This window comes from Rhinolophus hipposideros, assembly GCF_964194185.1.
Source record: "Rhinolophus hipposideros genome assembly, chromosome: 15".
Lineage (NCBI taxonomy): Eukaryota > Metazoa > Chordata > Mammalia > Chiroptera > Rhinolophidae > Rhinolophus > Rhinolophus hipposideros.
Window position 1 is genome coordinate 5924451 of NC_138061.1, and position 20842 is coordinate 5945292.

General features: G+C 39.9%; 1 protein-coding gene across 4 annotated transcripts in view; it reads right to left on the reverse strand.

The window, feature by feature from the left end:
• The window catches only part of ZRANB1 (zinc finger RANBP2-type containing 1), a 54080-nt gene that overhangs the window by 7666 nt on the left and 25572 nt on the right, over nt 1-20842 (reverse strand). For 3 of the 4 annotated variants that reach the window (XM_081073790.1, XM_081073791.1, XM_081073793.1), the window contains 4 exons: nt 8820-9007; nt 4305-4458; nt 1990-2061; nt 1245-1443 (listed from right to left, as the gene is read on the reverse strand). In XM_081073790.1, the coding sequence (XP_080929916.1) occupies nt 1245-1443; nt 1990-2061; nt 4305-4458; nt 8820-9007 (613 nt within the window). Of the gene's footprint in view, nt 1-1244; nt 1444-1989; nt 2062-4304; nt 4459-8819; nt 9008-12889; nt 13012-20842 lie in introns of all 4 variants that reach the window. The other variant, XM_081073792.1, reaches the window with a different exon arrangement.

Genomic DNA, 20842 nt, shown 5'->3' on the forward strand with positions numbered 1-20842 from the left:
AATGCAAAGGATTCAGAATGCCAAAAAGAATCTTGAAAAAGTAGTACAAAGTTGAAATACTTACGAGGTGTGATCAAAACGTTTGATGACTGTTTAAATGACTTCTGCTACTTAGTATCGTTGACACCGTGAAACTTAATTTAGCCTCTTTCAGCCTCAACTGTTTCATTTATAGTGTAACAAAATGACAATATATGTGGGAAACCAAGAAAATACCTTAAGTCAAACAACTGTAAGGGCCAAATTACAATGTTTCGCTGAAAATAAGACCTAGCCGGACCATCAACTCTAATGCATCTTTTGAAGCAAAAATTAATATAAGACCGGGTCATATTTTACTATAATATAAGACCGGGTTCTTATATTAATTTTTGCTCCAAAAGATGCATTAGAGTTGATGGTCTGGCTAGGTCTTATTTTCGGGGAACCGGTACTGATTCACAATCAGTCATCGCTTCCAGTGACTGAGATACTTCAGTGGAGCATTTACATTTTAAGACTAGTCATACACTTGATTGGGTGCTGGAATATATACATATATACACACATACGTATATATATGTATATATATATGTATATATGTATGGTATTTTTGAGACAACTGGAAATATAATATAATACGGACTGTATGTTGCATAACTGAGTCAATGTCGACTTTCTCAGATGTGGTAATGAAGCTGAGGATGGGTAGACAAACATCCCTGCTCTTGAAAGATACTTGCTGAAATAGTGAAGGGTGAAGCCTCATGATGTCTAAAAGCAATTGGCAAGGGGGAGTGTTTCTGTAGAGATGGAGGCTGTGTGGCAAAATGTTAACAATTGGTCAATCAAATGAAGGAGATACTGGGGTGTCTGTTACAGTTTAACTTTTTTGTGGGTTTGAAAATTGTCAAAATGAAAACATATGGTCTTAAAACCACCTGCCTCAGGGAGACAAAAGCTGGTAATACAATGTTAACATAATCTTTTTAAAGTTGAACAAAAATATGCAATCGTTAACTACTTACAAATGAGCAGCAGAGACTTTACTATTATTTAAGGCTACTCCTACAACTTCAAATGTTCCTATTCTAAAGCTTAGCTTTAAAAGGTATAGAAACCACTGAGATATTCAAAGTGTCTCAGTAACCAAAAGCCAAGCTTTTTCTTCCCTCACTTCCACAGAAACCCTCACAACCAAGTGCTGGCCGCTCTGAGGAACGGACTCCAAAGTGCGCCTGGCGTACAGGGAAGGGCCAGCTCACCAGTGCGAGCAGTCATGCAGGCTGTCATGCAGGGCTTTCCGAAGCACCGAGTCCTTGTCATAGAGGCCCCAGGTAGCCTGCAGCACGGAATCAAGTAGGCAGTCCCCAGCAGTCCGGTTCCAAAGTGCATACAGCCGACTGTCCAAGCGTGTAGCCAATTCCAAGGACCAGTTTATAATTGGAGATTCCTCTTCTAACTCTACATGAGGAATTTAAACAGCACGTTTATTTCACACCCATGCAATCAAGCACAATTCAGTGGAGGAGAGAACCTGTTCTCTAGATGTTAATAGGTCCGTGTGTAATTTACTAATAAACACCTAAATAAACTTGCCAATCAAAATGTAAATCTTTGGAATAATGGAAACAACTTGTGGCTCTAGAAGAATCTACTCAAGTTTTAAATTGTTTACAACTTATTTTGTAAAAATGTTTAATGTGAAAATATACTCCATCTAGAATAGGAAGTAGAAAACCAGTTTAAAAACTTTTATACCTTTATTCGTGCACTCTATCACAGTTAAGAGCTGTGAATGAGCATTTCCCCCAGTTTTACTGAAATACAATTAACAGAATGAGCATTTTTAACAGCAAATACAACACTCTTCATAAGGACTTTACGTTTTTATTTAATATAAAAATAAAACAAGTTGACCATAAACTAAAGGACTCCAAACCTTACAAAACAAAGCAGAAAGTTTACTGAAATGGATGAAAGGTAACTTATACTCAATTGCATGCTTACCTTTTTGAACATCTCTGTCAAGCACCTCATCAAATAATTTTTCTTGGACTGTTGGAGGCAAGTCTTCAATATCTACAAAGAAAGAGACTTAAAAGCTCTTTTTACACCTCATATCAACTCACCATGATATACACTTTTAATATGTGACTTTATGTCACTTCAATAAAGATAAAAGGAAAAAACCAACAAGGCTATCTGATATTCAAGTTAAAACGATAATACTAATTACACGCAAACTTTTGTCTGTTCTCTTCTCCCCACACTCTCAACCTCTGTTCAGGTCTGTTATTTTCAGACTTTAGAATCTTCTTATAAAAGTTAATGAGCCATTAATTTTGGCACACAGATCTCTGTCATTTTCCTCAAATTCTCTATGCTCTATTCAATTTACTAATTAAGCAGAGTAAAACCCATTACCCTTAAAAAATTGTTTTTTAATGTTTTTAAGCTATTTTCAATTCAAAATAAAAATCTCATCATCACTTAGGATAAAGTTTAAATATATGAAGAATGCAATTTAAATGAAATTTCTATGATTTCAAAAGGCTTAGTTATTGTCTCCTACTATTTGTAAATGCTCCTGTTCACATCTGAATATGAAAGCTCAAAACACACAGAACCAAGACGGAAGATTTACTTTAGAAACTTTCGGTGTTTGGAGCATTTATTCAATGCCAACTGACAAAAACCATCCTGGAAGACACACTTCCGATTATCACTAGATTGATAAGTGAAAAGTCACTTCACAAATACAGAAATTAATGTAATGAGTAAAGAAAGTAATGATACTGTCAAAAGAATGCCAGTATCTTTGATTCAAATAACTTGATTCTACCCATCAAAAGCCCATGTTCTAATGCTACCTCCTAATACCAGGTAACCAACAGCTACCTAATTTCAAAATAATAGGCATAAAAAGAGAAAAAAAAGTAGACTGATACTAGTTTTAAATAAAACCAAGGAGAAAAATAAGTGGGTAAAACAGACTTTTTAAAATTACCTGAGGCCCATAAAGAAGTTAGTTATTATCAACGAATGGGATTATATGAAACTGAAAAGCTTCTGCAGAGCAAAAGAAACTACTGACAAAATAATGAGGCAACCAACTGAATGGGAGAAGATTTTTGCAAACAGTGCCTCTGATAAGGGTCTAATATCCAAAATATACAAGGAACTCATGAAACTCAACAACAAAAAAACAAACAACCCAATTGAAAAATGGACAGAGGACCTGAAGAGACATTTCTCCAAATAGGACATACAAATGGCAAACAGACATATGAAAAAATGCTCAACATCGCTAATCATCAGAGAAATGCAAATGAAAACCACAATGAGATATCACCTCACCCCAGTCAGATTGGCTTTCATCAATAAGACAAATAGTAACAAGTGTTGGAGAGGCTGTGGAGAAAAAGGAACCTTCATACACTGTTGGTGGGAATGCAGACTGGTGCAGCCGCTATGGAAGGCAGTGTGGAGGTTCCTCAAGAAATTACAAATAGAATTACCATACGACCCAGCAATCGCTCTCCTGGGTATCTACCCAAAAAATTTGAAAACATTTCTCTATAGAGACACGTGTACTCCAATGTTCATTGCAGCTTTGTTTACGGTGGCCAAGACATGGAAACAACTAAAATATCCTTTGATAGATGAATGGATAAAGAAGTTGTGGTACATATACACAATGGAATACTATTCGGCGTTAAGGAAAGATGATATAGGAGCATTTGTGACAACATGGATGGATCTCGAGAGAATAATGCTAAGTGAAATAAGTCAGACAGAAAAAGCAGAGAACCCTATGATTTCACTGATATGTGGTATATAAACCAAAAACAACAAAGGAACAAGACAAACAAATGAGAAAGAAAAACTCATAGACACAGACAATAATTTAGTGGTTACCAGAGGGTAAGGGGAGTGGGGGGTGGGAGATGAGGGTAAAGGGGATCAAATATATGGTGATGAAAGGAGAACTGACTCTGGGTGGTGAACACACAATGGGATTTATAGACGATGTAATACAGAATTGTACACCTGAAATCTATGTAAATTTACTAACAATTGTCACCCCAATAAATTTAATAATAAAAAAAAAAGAAGTTAGTTATTATCAGCTGCTGTCTCCTCCCAGACCTAACATGAGTCTATGAGTAGCTCTTACACTGGTCACTTCCAGTATAAACGGGGTAGTCAAGTAATTTAAGATGATACTAACTATACAATAGCTAAGTTATCTGCTTTCTAAGAGACACATGTTCACTCAGACATAAAAAAATAACGAGGACAAAGTGGAAATTTGGAGTTACCTGCTGGCAATGTGAATGTCACAAGGTCAGTTAGGAAATAGCAAGCAAAGTCCCCCTTTCTCTGATGAAGAGAGGCCGCCACCTCTCGCCGGATCTGCTCTGTCAGCTCAGGACACACCATGGCTGGAATACACTTTGCTGCTTGCTGAGACACCTTAAATACAAAAGAAACTCCTCTGCATCTCATTTACCATCAACAGAAGCGCAAAACAGCAGTATTGAAAAGACACTGCCCAAATCTCCCAGTAGTCAAGGTGGTTTGTTTTTTTTTTTTCTTTAAACATGTGGGGTATTGGGTATTTCCTCACCAGTGGAAGTACATATCAGCACAACTTTCCAGGAAAACAGCCATAAAAATGCTTTATCCTCTGCCTTGGTAATTCTTCTTCTTAGGACTTTATCCCAAGGAAATATACAAAGATACAGGTAAAAATTTATATAAAATGGTGTTCTTCACAAAGGTTCCTCACAGGAGGGGGAGGGAGGAAAGAAAACAACCTAAATAAGATTAACAACCATCACGCCCCCAAGAAAAACAAATTCTTAAAAAATAGGGAATTCCAGCTCATGGAGAAAGACCAAAGTACAAAGACTATTCTCTTGCTCTGTTAAGAAATTTCAAGTACCTTGACTTGGAATAAAGAAAACAAGATAGTTTTAGAGGGTCAGTTCCCACTGACCTCAAATCCCTCCCCATTTCTTATAACTCTTGAGTTTTTAAAAAGCATTGGGCTTCTCCAGGTGTAAACAGACAACAAACCTTCAAAGCACTGCCCCTTAGGAATGAAACAGGTGCGCTGCAGTAGGGTGACTACCACAGAGAACCTCCAGGTAAAGAGAGGGCTACAAGTTTCCTCTCCTTTTTAAATGATAAATAGCAACAACTGATACAAAGGTAGTATTTTACATTTACAGGGAGCTCAAGAAATGTGCGTTCAGGGAATTCTGAAATCAAAGATGATTATCTTCTGCAGAGGAAAGGAAAGGGGTCTGGTGTGAACCCTGAGGGAGTCAGGGAGCTCAGTTCTGGGTTCAGCCATTGTCCTAGGCCACCTTCCCAAACAGAGGCTTACAGTCTTAAGTGGGGTTTGGAGCAACACATCTTTCAATAAGCCACTCAAAGAGTAAGTTTTACGGATAATGTCACCTGCATAGTATCTGTGGACAACTTATTTGGAATGGCTATGATGGTAAGTAAACAGTTTCCAAACTGTGCCTGCCCAACACAACCATCAGACATGCTATTCTGGAAACTCCCACGTGAAAGCACAGGATTACCCGTGACAGGGAAATTCTCACTAGGTCTTAACTCCGCGAAGCCCATCTTCAAGCGACACTCCAATTATAGCAAACCAAGTATTAAATCTTTTCAGAATATAACTATTTCTCACCAGTGTTAAAATGGATCCCAAAAGTAAATTCAAAATTAGCTCATTCCAACCTGTGAACCCTCAACCCCTCTCCAAAAACTGGGAAGATTTTTCCAAAAACCACTTGGACTGAAGCCTGAATATTGCAAACAGAAACCTTCCAGCTGGTGAATGGCCTCCCAGCACAACCCCTTCCGCCAGCATCCTCACAAGCACGACATGTCCCTGGAGCCTGCCTCTCACCACCCAGCCTATTCGACTTTATGATTCTCAACCACCTCCATAGGCTAGTAGTTCTTAACTTAGGGCCAGGACCTTGGGAAGGGACCATGAACCTGAATAGCAATTCTATTTAAATTTAAATCCTTCATTTTTACTCACCTTCTGCCTATATTTAAAATCCATTTTCCTACAGATCACAAATTTAATATTTGGATAATGATATCACAATATGCAGTTGACCCTTGACCATGGCTTTGAACTAATGGGTGGGTCCACTTATATGAGGATTTTTTCAATAAAAACTCTACATGTATTCTCTCTTCCCTATTATTTTCTTAGCATTTTATTTTCTCCAGCTTACTTTAAGAATACAGTACACAATACATGCAGCATACAAAATATGTGTTAATCGACTGTTATCGGTAAAGGCTATTAGTAGTTAAGTTTTGGGGGAGTCAAAAGTTAAGTTTGAGGGGTGTCAGTGCCCCTAACCCCCATGTTGTTCAAGGATGAACTATAACTGACATCCTTTGCAATCCTATTTATTTTCATTTTACGCGTTTAAAAACAGTATTTTGAAAAGCAGTCGAGTCCATTGGTTCCACCAGACTACCAACAGGGTGTATGACCTAAACCCCAATTAAAACCTCTGCTCTAGATACACGTCCCCAAAAGCTGTTGTTCTCATCCCCGAAGCACTGGGCTCTGTCTCTCTCTGCAGACACGTCCCTTAGTCCAGGCTCTCTCCCCCCGCCCCTGAGGCGCTCTCCGATTCTGTCCCTTGTAGTCCCTAGCTTCGTTGAGCTAGGTACTCCATCACCAATTTTGTTCTTTACCTGAACGACACCCCCTTTCGCCTCTCCCATGTTGTACCTGGGTTGGGCCATGCATCCCACAGAATATGGCAAAAGTGATGGCATGTCACTTCCTAAATTAGGTCACATACACCTGCCGCTTCCATTTGGGTCACTCGCTTGCACCCTCCTCTGGGGTCACCTGCTCTAGGTGAAACCCGCTGCCACCTCACGAGCAGCCCTATGCAAGGCCCACATGATAAGGCTCTGGAGCCTCCTGCCAGCAGTCACGTGAGTGCACTCGGAACCAGACCTCCGGCCCCAGTCAAGTCTTCTGACCACTGCAACCTCCTGACCCCTTAAGCCAAAACCACTCCACTGGCTGCTCTCGGATTCCTCGCCCTCAGAAACCGTGTGAGGTTAACAAGAGTTTGTTGTCTGAAGCGGCCGGGTTTTGAGGTGCTTTGTTACACAGCAATAAATAATAAACACACTGGGGTTCTGCTGCTTTCCCACTGGCGTCCCCAGACTGCTCTTAGGCTGGTGACGTAGGCCAGCCCCTCCAGGCCCTTTCCAGTCCCCTGCCAGCCCCAGGGGAACCTGTGAGTCCCCCCCAGGCTGGAGCCTTCACTCACAGCTGCCTTCTCTATCCTGTGTCCTGCCACTATCAGCAACTGGAACTCCACACGCCAGCCCTTCCAACAGCCAACACAACTGGGCAGCACAGCACACGCGGAGCCAGCCCTCAGACACTACACAAACCTCTTCTAACTGTTCCGTCCCGTTCCAGAACTCAGCTCCCTCGAGATACACTGGTGCTTCTCCGACAGTCCCCTTCTGCCTTACGCTCACTCAGTACGCCTGCCGTTTTCATCATGGCCCCACTCAAGCCTCCCGTTCCTCTATCAGGTACCCCGGCTTCACTGGCATCTTACAAGCTGAACACAATGACTAGCCACCTTCGTCACGCTTTCCTCTCACCTTCACATTTCTTAATCCCCCACACGCTTTGTACATAATGGTTCCCAAATATTGGCACATTTGAATAAACAAACATGCATAAGCACACAGAAAATGTACACTGACAACATCTGAATCCACAAATGAGCTGGCACTCTGTATTACCCTATTTCTCTTATTAAAAAAATAACCTGGATAATACAGTTGCACCCTGAAGCATTCCTCTGCAGCCCGTCGTTATCTAAGCCAGAAACCTCAGAAGGGGCTGGATCCCCACGTCATCACTCCCCCACCCAACCTACCCACTTAACCCTGACTCCACGACCTACATACTCTCTCAGCCAGCCCACTTCTCTCCATTCCCACGGCCACTGCCGTTCAGCCCGAGTGCCTGCCATCGTCACGCAGTAACCCTCCTAACCAATGCGCAGCAGCCAGAACACAAGCTGACTTGTCATTCCTGTTCTCTACCTGACACTCTTCAAAACCTTTTCTGCCCTCAGAATAACCTTCGAAATCCCTGGTCTAGAAGATCCTTTATACCCATCCCCTGCTTCTCTCATGCTCCCGCTCCCTCAGCACAAATGCCACCACGCTGGCCTCTGAATAAACGAGTTCCTCAGCTGCTTCCTCTCCTCCACCCAGTTCAGGAGACTAACTCCCACTCCTTCTTCAGATCTGAGCTCAAACGTTAGCTGCTCTAGGTCGGAAGGCAGACACCTCAAAACACTTTCCCACGTACTCCCACCAGCACCTGCCACTTCCATCTAAGACAGCACTGGCTGTGCAGAAATACCTGTCTATTTCCCTACTTTTCTGGAGACTCACTGAAGGAGGAGCCAACGTCTTCACAATCATGTCCCCTTTTTAGGACAGGCCTGGCACACAGGAGGTACTCAATAAATATTTATTAGTGGAATGAATGAATGAATGAATGATACATCAGTTGTTTTAAGTCAACATGATTCAAATACTGTGGCAAAATGTCCTGTTTTAGAAGCATACATACCCTTAAGAATTATATACTGCTGACATCTCTTAAGTTGAACATACTTTTCAAAAGGGGAGAGAAGAATCTAAAACATTCAAGAAGTGTTTGGAGAAACATTACACCACCAAAAACGAAAAGTACAGAACACATTTCCCCTTCCGCCGCCGGCCGCACTCACCTCCGTGAGCAGGATCGCTAGCATGTCCTGCCTCTGGAAGCGTATGGCCAGGTGGACGAGCGTATAGCCGACATCAAAAGCTGAGGGACGGTTCAGCAAGCGCACTTCATCGGCAGTCAGCTGGCGTGCGATGTCCCCTCCTGATGACTTGTATGCTTCTATAGCAGCTAAATCACCTTCTACAACCCCTAAAACAAGCAGCCAGACAGGAAAGAGTTTCATTCTGTTTTTCTTCACAAAGCATAAACCTATAGCATTCACGCTAAACTCTTAAGTGTTTCTCTGGGCTTCCTGGATCCTGGGACACCAGTTAAATGTCCTAAATATAAGGAAAATGTGTGGATTGCCCTCCCTTGAACTTCTTTCCAGAACTAGAACTGCCTAGTTAGGCACTTACCTTCACATCAGCGCTGGCTCCATGCTCTGTGGGGTTCAGAGGAACCACGGGAATATGTTAATGAGACCAGTCGTCAGCCATCTAGTCTGACAAACCAGACTTCATAGAACACACTGAGCTCCCGCTCTGGTCCTGTCTGTGCAGAAACCAAGGGGACTGGGGTGTTTCCCGTCAGTGCTGGGCCGCCTTAACCCTTTAACACCCGTGTCTGAAGCTGAATCAAAACAAATTCTGAGCCTTCCAGACTGCGTAGAGCTTTGAAACAATTTAGAGCAATTAAAACCATTTTCATTGTAAGTAAAAAGCAATGTTTCAACTTCACAATTTCTCACAGCCAAGTCTTCCTTTACCCATTAAGAATTATTAATACAAAAAATAAAAAGAAAAAGAATTATTAATACAGTAAAACTTGAACCAGATGATTTTTGAACAAAAATGTGCTACAAAAACATTACAAACCGTTGAGAGCAGAGAGATAAAAAAACAAGTATCACCTTTCCCAAATCCATAAAGAAGTTTCCATTCCCACTGAACCATGTTATAAATCAACACAAATTAACGTTAAGACAATAATCCTACTTACTAAGCAGTATACTACTTCTATGGATAATCACTAACCTTGGCAAAAAATGAAGGTGTTAACTTCAAATGTACAAATAGTGTTTAAAAAAAAAAACCAAGACAGTAGGACCAAATAATTGTGTTTCCTATGTTAACATCAGGAAAAGTGTGTTGGGTAAAATGCTAACTAAAAATATTCTTAGTGTATTTTTTAAAAAGCATTTTTAACTGTTATCTTGAATTAGGAATTAAATAAGTAACAGCTATTCCTTAGAGTATAAGAGATGGCTACAATGCCACATTTCCCCCCCGTTATTAAAAATACCAGCTTTAAAATGATCATTCAAATTCCCACATTCAAGGAATGCCTGTGACCACAGAGCACTACAACGGGCAATGGGAGAAACACAAAGACAGTAAAGAGATGACCCCTAAACTCAAACAGGTTTTCAGCACATTTGTGAGCCATAAAAGGCCAGCTTCAAACGTTTTCGAACTCTGATATCAAAGATACCAGAGTCTAGAAATCTAGATTCTCTCCCCAACAGTGATCCCTGCCCCAGCCACATACATTTTTCGGGTTAAGAATCCATATCAAATGAGAATGCCTCCTTAAAGGCATTTTTATTTTCACAGCAGTGTATGTAGATTCACACACTCGATATGAACGCCTAACTCCAGCTGGAACCCCCACCTCCAATACATTAAGGGCTCAAACACCCTTATGGGGCAGAGTCTCCTGGAGAAGTCATCAGGGCTAAACCATAACTTAGTTCAGGAGACGAGGATGGTGCATCTTCTCAAAAGGGCAAGCCTTAAGAACAGACCCAGAAAGTACTAGTCGAAATCAAAACAAATCTGTGGTTAAAGAGCCAAGTACAAAAGAACTCTAAAACACCTGCTTAACCTGTTTTAATGCACAGATGAGAGTCTGGTAGGCCTCCTAACTTTGTGAATAACTTAATTAGGTTGTTTTTGTTTTAAGAACTGAACATGCCCCCCTCTGCTTCCTTTTGAATATGTAGTGTTTCCTCATCAAGGCAACTACTGTTCCCTTCAATCCTACCAAAGCTCTATTTCCAGTGTGTGCAGTGTCGCTGCACCTTTTACAGTTTTTACCTTTAACCTGAATATATATGTATAGATAATTTCCTTGTATGTCATAAGAAACGTCCCAAGCCCTTCCAAAAGCAACCCAAGAACCAAAAAGATCTGATCAATTTACACACACGTACGAGATATTTTTATTTCCAAAGACAAGATGAGGTCATCTGAAACTAAACACTAACTGATTTCATTCTCCTGGATGGAGGAAGGGGACACCATCTTCATTATTTTTAGCTAACTCTCCATTTAGCTAACGTCTGAAAGAACCTCATCTTACAAATTCTTGTGTAAGAATTCATTTCCTCTCTAATGTTTCTAGGGATTTCTGTAACTAGAAACTAATTAGCACAGTGAGGAGTACAGATCAAACAGCACAACAAAGTTAGCAAGCTGTGCTCTAGAAGTAAGATTTACAATGTCACCCAGTCTGCCTTCAAATAAAGTGATTTTTTAAAAAAATTTAAACAAAACTTCAAATGGTAAATTGCATGAATTATAGTGAATTATAACTCAGTAAAGCTGATCCACACATGCGCACACACACAGAACTTCTATTTGGCCTGATCCTAAACACCACAGACAATGAATTCACCCCACACACACCCCCACCCCATGTTCTGCATTAAACTGCAGTCAGGGTCTGCGGCCCACTTCCGAGTATGGAGTAAATACAGGAGGGCAGCTAATGAAGGTGAACGGTGTAGAGACTCTGTTCTCTAGTCTTTACAGCATGAAATTCTCCAAACTCTCCAGAAATGAAAAGACACAAATTTAAGTACAGGCACAAATTTAAGTACATTACTTTTAAAAGTAATATTTAAAAGAAAAGTATTTTACTATCTAATGTTTGGGGAACACATAATTCCATTCTTTTCATTAACCATAATTAAGAGCTCACAGTTTCTGTTACTGGTGAGTTTTCAGCTACAAAGATGAGTGAATTTATTACAAATCAAATTTTATGAGGATTATCACTGAACTGTCCAAATTTTTGGTATATCCTTATTACATATTGCTCGAGGAGAGCTACTGATTAACATTTAGACAGTTTTTTGGTAGAAGGATTTCTGTTGCACACACAATGTGTAAAAGGATTTGGCCCATACTCAGATAATTTCAAGTTTTAGTGACCACATGTTTTCTACTTAGGCGGGGGGAAGCATCAGATTATATGCAAACCAACTGAAAAAATACCTCTGAGTTCTTCACATAACATTGCATTTTTACCACCTTTTAAGATTAGGAAATATAGGAAAGTAACAAGATGGTAGAAAAGTTGGTGGGCAACAAATGGCAGCAAATAAAAGTAGCTGGTAAAATCTCAATATGATAGACCAGGAAAAAAGAGCAAAGTTCCAGCAGAAGAGAAAGAGGTGATGTACACGTGCTTTCCAGATTACTGGCTTCTCCCAATGCCTAAGAGAAACAGAAGCATCTTCCTCTTGACAAATGTCTATTACACGATCCACTCCTCCCTCATTCATGCTATGGAGGCGAGTAAGAGGACAGCTGAAGGCACTGCGATGGTTAACTTTATAAAACTAACCTGAAGTGTCATCACACATTCAAAACCGACTGACTGAAATACACAACTAGCTAAGCAGTGGTGCATTAATTACAGATAAAGAAAAGTGTTAATATACTTTTAAAAACATGAACACCTAAAAATAAGTGAAAGCTACAATATTATATATTACAAATTACAAACTCGTATTGAGAAAAAAAAAGTACATATATACTGTTTCGTAAGCTGGGCCAGAAGTAGAATTTAACATATTTGGAAGCCACAGGTCACATCACACTGGGGACTTCACAGCTACTATGGAACTCCGTTGGTTAGAATATGGAGCTGGCTTAAAGATGTTTAGAAAACAGACTTATTTTTTTCCCCCATATATGGCACAGTTTTCAAAGTTTTGCCTCATTTTTCTTTTATGACATAAAATCATAATGGTAACTAACTTTGAAAAGAATGCCAAATGGTAAAAAAAAAGCCAGGACTTACCTGAGCCCACCTGGGCCAGCTCAACACTACCCTGGAGTTCTATGGTAGCTGTGACATCACAGCATGCTTTATGCTGGGGGGTGAGGGTGGACTGGGAGGCAGCTCGCACAATTTCAGGAGCCCTTAAAGAGAAAAGTTAGTTTTAAGTGGTAATGTTCAGAATGCCGTTTACCGTGGTCAGCAGAAAGATGCAGCTGTGGCTGGCTACAACATCTGGGCAGTTTCTCCCTCTACCCAGAGTTTAATTCATTTAACTGGTCTTGCATATTAAAAGGCAACTCTACCACCCAAGAATCCCTTTTCTTTACACTCCTAGCCATCTGGCTACAGTTTAATCACAAACTTGCTTCAGATATTCACAGCAATCTCTTTCAATACTCAACCATGAGCTGCTTTTTAAATAAAATGACTCAGTATTTTTAAGTGTATCTTCAAGCAGGCATAAGCTCCATGGCAATCTCAAAAATAGTTTGAGCAGGCAGACCAAACAAATCACTGTTAGATGGATTTTTCACATAGTAACCAATGGCAACAAGTTAAAAATCTACCATTTCTATTCCTAGACGAGTACTATAGAGCAATGACCTTTTCAAAAAGCCAAGAAAGATGGAAATTCCAATTGGAAATTAATCCTTAAATGTAATCTAATCTATACTGTACCAAGATGAGTTCCTATGCAATTTATTCAATAAATTCACTCCATTATGAAAAACATCCGCTACAGAAAAATAAGATTCAATGAAGGGAAGTCAAAATAGCCTCTAATTAAGTCCTTCTACTACTGATCATGGCAAACCGTGCCAAACAGAGCTTATGCTTTGGAAATCTTACCTCCTTTCATCTTTGATCAGACTCTTAACAACCCAACTGCTGTGGAAATACAAATTCCAAAGCCATGAAAAGAATGTCTGAATTGACAGGTACCTTCATAAGAAAGCTCTTCCCACGCAGGAAGAATTGCTAGGGAAAGCATGATGCAAGGATTTACAGGAGCGTGTCACAAAGTTGTCTTTGGAAAGGTGATCAGAGATGAGGACCAATGTTAACGGGTTAAAGGAGATGAATGGAGTTCAAAGTTACAAAGGTCACTTAAAATATCACCAAGAGTCAACTGAGGGGGCTATTATGGTTCTTAAAAACCTAGGGTTCTAGTTGTATAATGTGTGTGTGTGTGTGCGTGTGTGTGTCTTTACATACACACACACGCGCGCGCACACACACACACACGCCAAAACCAAAAGTTTTTCTGACCTCATAAAAATTTCTTCTGCTACAATTCCAAGTTATCCTGGCTCAATTTGAAACCAAACTTTAGATGTTTAGAATTATAATTTTTAAGTAGTCCTGGAGGAATAATAGTCTAGCCCAGTCTCTTTTCCAAGTAAGAAAGAAAACTAGAGGGTAAATGAACAAAATACTCTAATAGAATTAAGACAAAGAATCATCAAATCCAAAGAGAGGTTTTAAAGTTACTTAGTCCATCTTGATTTGAGGTCCCCAGGTATAAGCACAAAACAAGAGAGTCCCTGTAATTTCCACTGTAAGAGGAAATAAACTCAGGGCCCCACAAGTATCCAAATAAGCTGAGTGGTAGCTTTTCCCCAAAAAGTTTCAGGTCCATACGTCTAACAACTGACCTTCATCGCCTATGTTGGGAAAATGATACTGCAAACCAACCCAAGTGCCCCCCAAAAACCTGGATCTCCTCCTTAATCCCTCCCCCCTAGCCCCAACATCAATTCTTCCAAGTTATGGCGGTCCTACCTTTGAAGTCTCTCTCATGTCCACCCCCCTCACCCCATCTCCATCGCCTCCCCAGGTCAAGACTGGACTCTCTCACCTGGATTGCTGTAATTTCCTCCCAGATGGTTGGCTTGCTTTCACTGCTGCCCCCTCCCAAACCAGTCTCCAGAGTGATCGTCCTAAACCACAAATCTGACTGAGGCAGTCTCCTTCCAAAGGTTTCCACTGCCCACATGGTGAAAGGCAGGCTCCCTACCCATAGTGACAGGCCAGCGAAGGTCTATCGGTCCCCTGCAGCTGTCTGTCAGCTCCCATTCTACACTCCAACCCTGCTGACTCCTGTCAGTGTATTGGACAGGCTGTGTTCTCTGCACTCTGGGATCTTAACACAAGAATTCCCTCAGACACAAACTTTTCCCTCCTCCCTAAGGGTTTGGCTTAGACGTTACTTTTCCCTGAAACCCCTCTTCACAGTGCTTAGGAGCACAATCAATGAATAGCTGAATACAGTATAAATGGATGGACAAATGAACAAACAAGGAAAAGGCAAAAGCTAAGAATTTTGAAAAGCAATGGGAGGGTGGAGCAGAAGGGACATATGCCTTGCTTTTCAAATGTCTGATAAAGTAAATAGTTAAAGCACAAAACATGAGAGTCCCTGTAACTCGCTGCTGTAAGAGAAGGTCCCACAGCTTCAGTGAACTCCTGACCCCACAAGTACCCAAATAAGCTGTGTGGTATATTTTAATGTGTGATACTGATGTTAAAAATAAATGATATAAAGAGCCTCAAAACAAATGATGAAAAATCATTTTGTATATAATAGAACCACCCAAATCAATGGGGAAAGAATTTGTTTAATAAATTATATTAAATTTTTTAGAAAAATAATTTAATCCTTAGTACAATCCAAAAAACTGTAAGACAATAAAAATAAAACGTTATTAGTATGGCTCTCTTCAAAGAGGGAAAGAAAATGGCCAACAAGCATAACTAGTACATATTTTTAATACAGCTATTAGTTATGTTTATATAGACTTCATATAACTTGATAAAAATCACACAGAAATGGAGATGAATCAACAATTCACAGAAACAAATACAAATGACTAATTAAATGAGACAACCCACCTCCCTTGAAAACAAACACCAGCGAGACACAGCCACAAGTACTCTCTTATAGTGATGCTGGTCCAGCCCTTCAGACAACAATTTACCAATATGCATAAGGGACCTTTAACACATTTACATCCTTTAACCTTTTAATAATCCCATTTCTGGAAACCTAAGAAAATCGTTAGAAATGCTGACAATTTTGGTCATCAATACTCTATCAGAATGAAACATTTTCAAGTAACCCAAAAGGCTAACAATGGATAGGTTAACTTAAAGTATAGCAACTCAATGTCATACTACACATTCATTTTCAAAAGATGAAAACATTTTAATTCAAAATGTAAAGTTCAACAAAAAATATACAATTTCAGTTACATAAAAATAAATATGAAAAAACTGAAAATCCACCAAGATGGCATTTCCACTAGACAGTGACACTATAAACTAGTTTTATTTTTTTCTTAGCATTTCCTATCTCTGAAATATTTTACAATGAGTATGCTCCGCTTCTATTATTTAAAAATGAACTAAACTTTCATACATCCTTACAGGAAGTCAGTGCATAATGTTTAAATTTGACTAAATAAGAAATAATGCTATGTCCATCAACAGATGAATGGATAAACAAAATGTGGTACATACATATGTAGGGGAGGGGAAATTTTCCTGTCTTCCCTCTTAGTTCTTCTGGCTGGTCTAATAACCAAATTGACATAAGGCAGATTAACAGGAGAAAATAACCGAATGCAATTCCGTGTGTACATGCAGGAGCAACTCTGTAAGAATATGGGACGGGAGGACAACTCAGGCAGGTACAGCCATCTAAGCTAAGGAGAATGGGGGTTGTGGTTTGGGGCTGCAAAGGGGGGAAGGCAATTTACATGGAGATGGAAAACCAAATGTTTGGTAATCAAATGTTTGCGGGGACATCTTTTCAAATTCAACAGAGGACTTCATCAAAAGGGCCTTGCTCGGCTCTTCCCTCTCTACACAGCCTGGTTCATGGTAAACTATAGTCACAGGAGGACAGCTCCCTTCCTAGAACGGGCCCTCTAGGTAGACTCTTTCAGGCAGTCAGGGGAAGATCAAAGGTTTTTCCTGAGTCTTTTGTTTATTAAAAATAACCAGCTTAAAATAAACATCAAAAAAAAGGCATATTTTGAGGTGGGAAACTCTGCTCCCTCTCATATACAATGGAATGTTATTCAGTCTTCAAAAGGGAATTCTGACACACACTACAATAGGGATGAACCTGGAAGACATGACACAAAATGTCACAAAAGGACAAATACTGTATGATTCCACTTACACGAGTCATATAGAATGGGGGTCGTCAGGGGCTAGGGAAGGGAGAATGGGGAGTTAGTGTCAATGGATACAGAGTTTGTTACATTGTATCCATGTTACAATGGATACAGAACTTTTGCCAGATGAAAAAGTTCTGGAGATGAGTGGTGGTGACAGTAGCACGACACTGTGAATATACTTAATACCACTGCTCTATGCACTTAAAAACGGTTAAGATGGCAAATTCTGTTACGTATACTTTACCACAATTAAATTTTTAAAAAAGATACAAGGACATTATTCAGAAGTATTCGAAATGCTGTTCAACTATCACCTATGTAGTATTCCTCTCCCCATAAAAAGATAAATGTTTCAATTTTATGTGATCGTATCCAAATTAAGGACCATTCTGTAAAACAGATGGCCTGGACTCTGAAAACGTTAATGTCATCAAAGAGTAAATTAAAAACAAAAAACCCACCTGAGGCACTGTTTAGATCAGAGGAGACTAAAGAGATAACACAGCTACATAACAGGTACCGTATAATCCTGATTGAATGGGGTTGGAGCAATAGCTGCCCTGTTTCCCTGAAAACAAGACCCAGCCGGACTATCAGCTCTAATGTGCCTTTTGGAGCAAAAAGTAATAGAAGGCCTAGTATATTATATTTATTATATTATATTATACCCAGTCTTATAGTAAAATAAGACCGTGTCTTATATTAATTTTTGCTCCAAAAGACGCATGAGAGCTCACGGTCCGGCTAGGTCTTGTTTGCGGGGAAACACGGTATTAGCAAAGCTATTGGTGAAAATGAGTATGGACTTCGAATATCAAATTTTTCTGCATAATGGGCCGGCCCGGTGGCTCAGGCGGTTGGAGCTCTGTGCTCCTAACTCCGAAGGCTGCCAGTTCGATTCCCACATGGGCCAGTGGGCTCTCAACCACAAGGTTGTCAGTTCAACTCCTCGAGTCCCGCAAGGGATGGTGGGCTGCGCCCCCTGCAATCTAGCAACGGCAACTGGAGCTGAGCTGCTCCCTCCACAACTAAGACTGAAAGGACAACAACTTGACTTGGAAAAAAGTCCTGGAAGTATACACTGTTCACCCAATAGAGTCCTGTTCCCCTTCCCCAATAAAAAAAAAAAAAATCTTTAAAGAAATTTTTTTTCCTGGATAATCATATTGTATGCTTACACAGAGAAAATGTCTGTCTTTAGGACCTACATTGCTGAAATACTTAGAAGCAAAATGTCATGACATCTGCAGCTAACTCTCAAATGGTTCAGGAAAAACATACACGGAAAGACAGAGACAAACAGACAGAGAGAGGGAGCGAGCACATGTGACAAAGTACTAACAATTAATGTAAAATCCAGGTCAACGGCATGTAGTGTTTGATGTATTATACCTGTAACTTTTCTACAGGCTTTGAAATTTCTCAGAATAAAAGGATGGAGAAAAAAGTGGTTGTCTCTACGTAGGACTGGAGGTAGAGAAAAGAAAAAAAAATACTGCTTTTCTTTATTAACTCTTCTATCTATACTGCTTGATTTTTGAGTCATGTGCATAGTTTAATAAATACTTAAAATCAGTTATTTTCTAGTAAACAGTAAAGTCCTCTGGAGTCTAAACATCTTTTTATGTTTAAACCATGCATTTGGATTTCATAATTCAATGTGTTCATTTAATATAGTGCTTTTAAAAAATGAAAGCCTTTACTAAACCAATGATACATATACTCAACTGTTAGTATCATATCATCAGAATCACCAGGCAGATTCCCTTTCTCAGCATAAGGAGGTACATTATTAGTTGGCAGGCCTGTGTGATCCATCACTTATTTCTAAAAGCCAGGCATGACGTCTCCGACAGAAGAAAGGCAACCACACTGGAATTCCATTTCTGCCACTGCCATCCATTTGCCAACACATTCCTTCCTGGAAGCTTCTATTTTATCCCAGGTGTCAGGAAGCACTTTCAAAAGCCAGACTGAACTGACTAGGGGAAAGAAAATGTATGTGCATTCCCTACATTAGAGTCTTTGATATTGCTGAGAATGATCACAATTCATTTAAAAGTCATCACATAAAATGTTACCTTATATCGAGTTCCAAAATCACAAGAAGAAATCCTTAGAAACCAAAAACTATCTGGATAGTCCATTCACGGTGCTAAAAATAATTCTATTACCTGTAATATCAACTACCTTGGACAGGAAGGAGAGCCACTAGCAAGAATGTGTACGGAGTGCAAAGACACCAGAGTTTTTATGGCTGCACACACACACACATCCCACAAAACAGGACCACAGTTACCCGGGACATTCAAAAGGCACTGCCGGCATTCTAGCACTCTGCTTTCCTTTTAAGGATGCAATGAGCCAAAGACTTGCTGCGGGAGTCTGCATAGATTTTGGATTCTATTAAAAGCTTTTAATAGAGTATTTTAACTCCAACCATTTTTATTTTTAAAAAGTTATTTAAAAATCTCATGGTTTTAATTGTCTAAGACCCACGACCTTTTTCTCTGGGCTCTGCCTTCATTCATATGTAAAGCAACATATGAAGGAAAAAAGGGCACGGAATCAGAAGCGTATCAGAACACTCAGTCTAGTGTCAATATGAAAATCAAGTTCTTAATCAAACAAAACGGCATCCTGGAATAAATCCAGCACTTAAAAACTAACGACAACTTAAATCTATCAGAACGGTGAACAATTTCATTAGCTTCCTCCCCAAATTCCCAAAGATGACCTCCAAAAACTAAATATTAGAACACAGATCTGTTACTGCACTCCCAACTCAGAAGTGATGATCCCCGCAAAGCAATTCCATAGGGCAAGAAAAGAATTCTAAACATGAGAAACTGACTGTCCAACAGCTGTGGTGTACCAACTTGGAAATAGACAAACAGGAGCAAACAGACCAAATTCATATGTTGCTTTACATATGAATGAAGACAGAGCCCAGACCAAATACTACAGAGATGCCAGACTAAAAATCAAGTTCAAATAATGTGGCCTAACCACGGAATGCTGTGACAGTTATAAGTGACAGATTACTTTGGGACCCAACAATCAACTTCATATAGGCACATTTACCTAGCTGACTTGGAAGAAAGGCAGGACTGAAAATACTACTATTCACAATATAAACATTAATAAAAATTCTAGTAACAGTACTCCTTTCAACCTTATCGAGCAGGAAAAAAACACTGTAATAGTGTGATTTATGTTAAGAAATATATATATATTTGGTCTTCATGCACTGTTTCTGGCACATATCTCCTAAAATCCTTAAATTTCCTACAAGAGCCAAAAGGACGTCTTTTGTTATAATGTTCAGTTTTTTGTTCCCAGTTCCTGAGATGGCTCCAAATAAAGGTGAAATGGGTCTCTTTTGCTATTCATGTAACAGGCCCCTTTCAACCACTTCTGAATTTATGTCAACGAGGTGACATGTGGAAAGCCCCTAAAGATGGAGGCTGGTTGCCAGGGGAACCCACCCTGTGATTAGAGGGCTGAAACTTTCAGTTCCATACCTAACTCCTGGGAGGGGAGAGGGGCTAGAGATCAAATCAATCACCAATGGCCAATGACTTAATCAAACCTGAGTAACTGAACCTCCATAAAAATGTGTAAACTACAAGGTTTGGAGAACTTCCGAGAGCTTCCGGGCTGGTGAACACGTAGAGGTACTGGGAGAGTGGCAGCCAAGACAGGGCATAGAAAAATCCATGCCCCTTCCCTTGCCCTGTGGCTGTTCTCGAGTTAGATGCTTTCATAATAAGCCAGTAATCTAGTA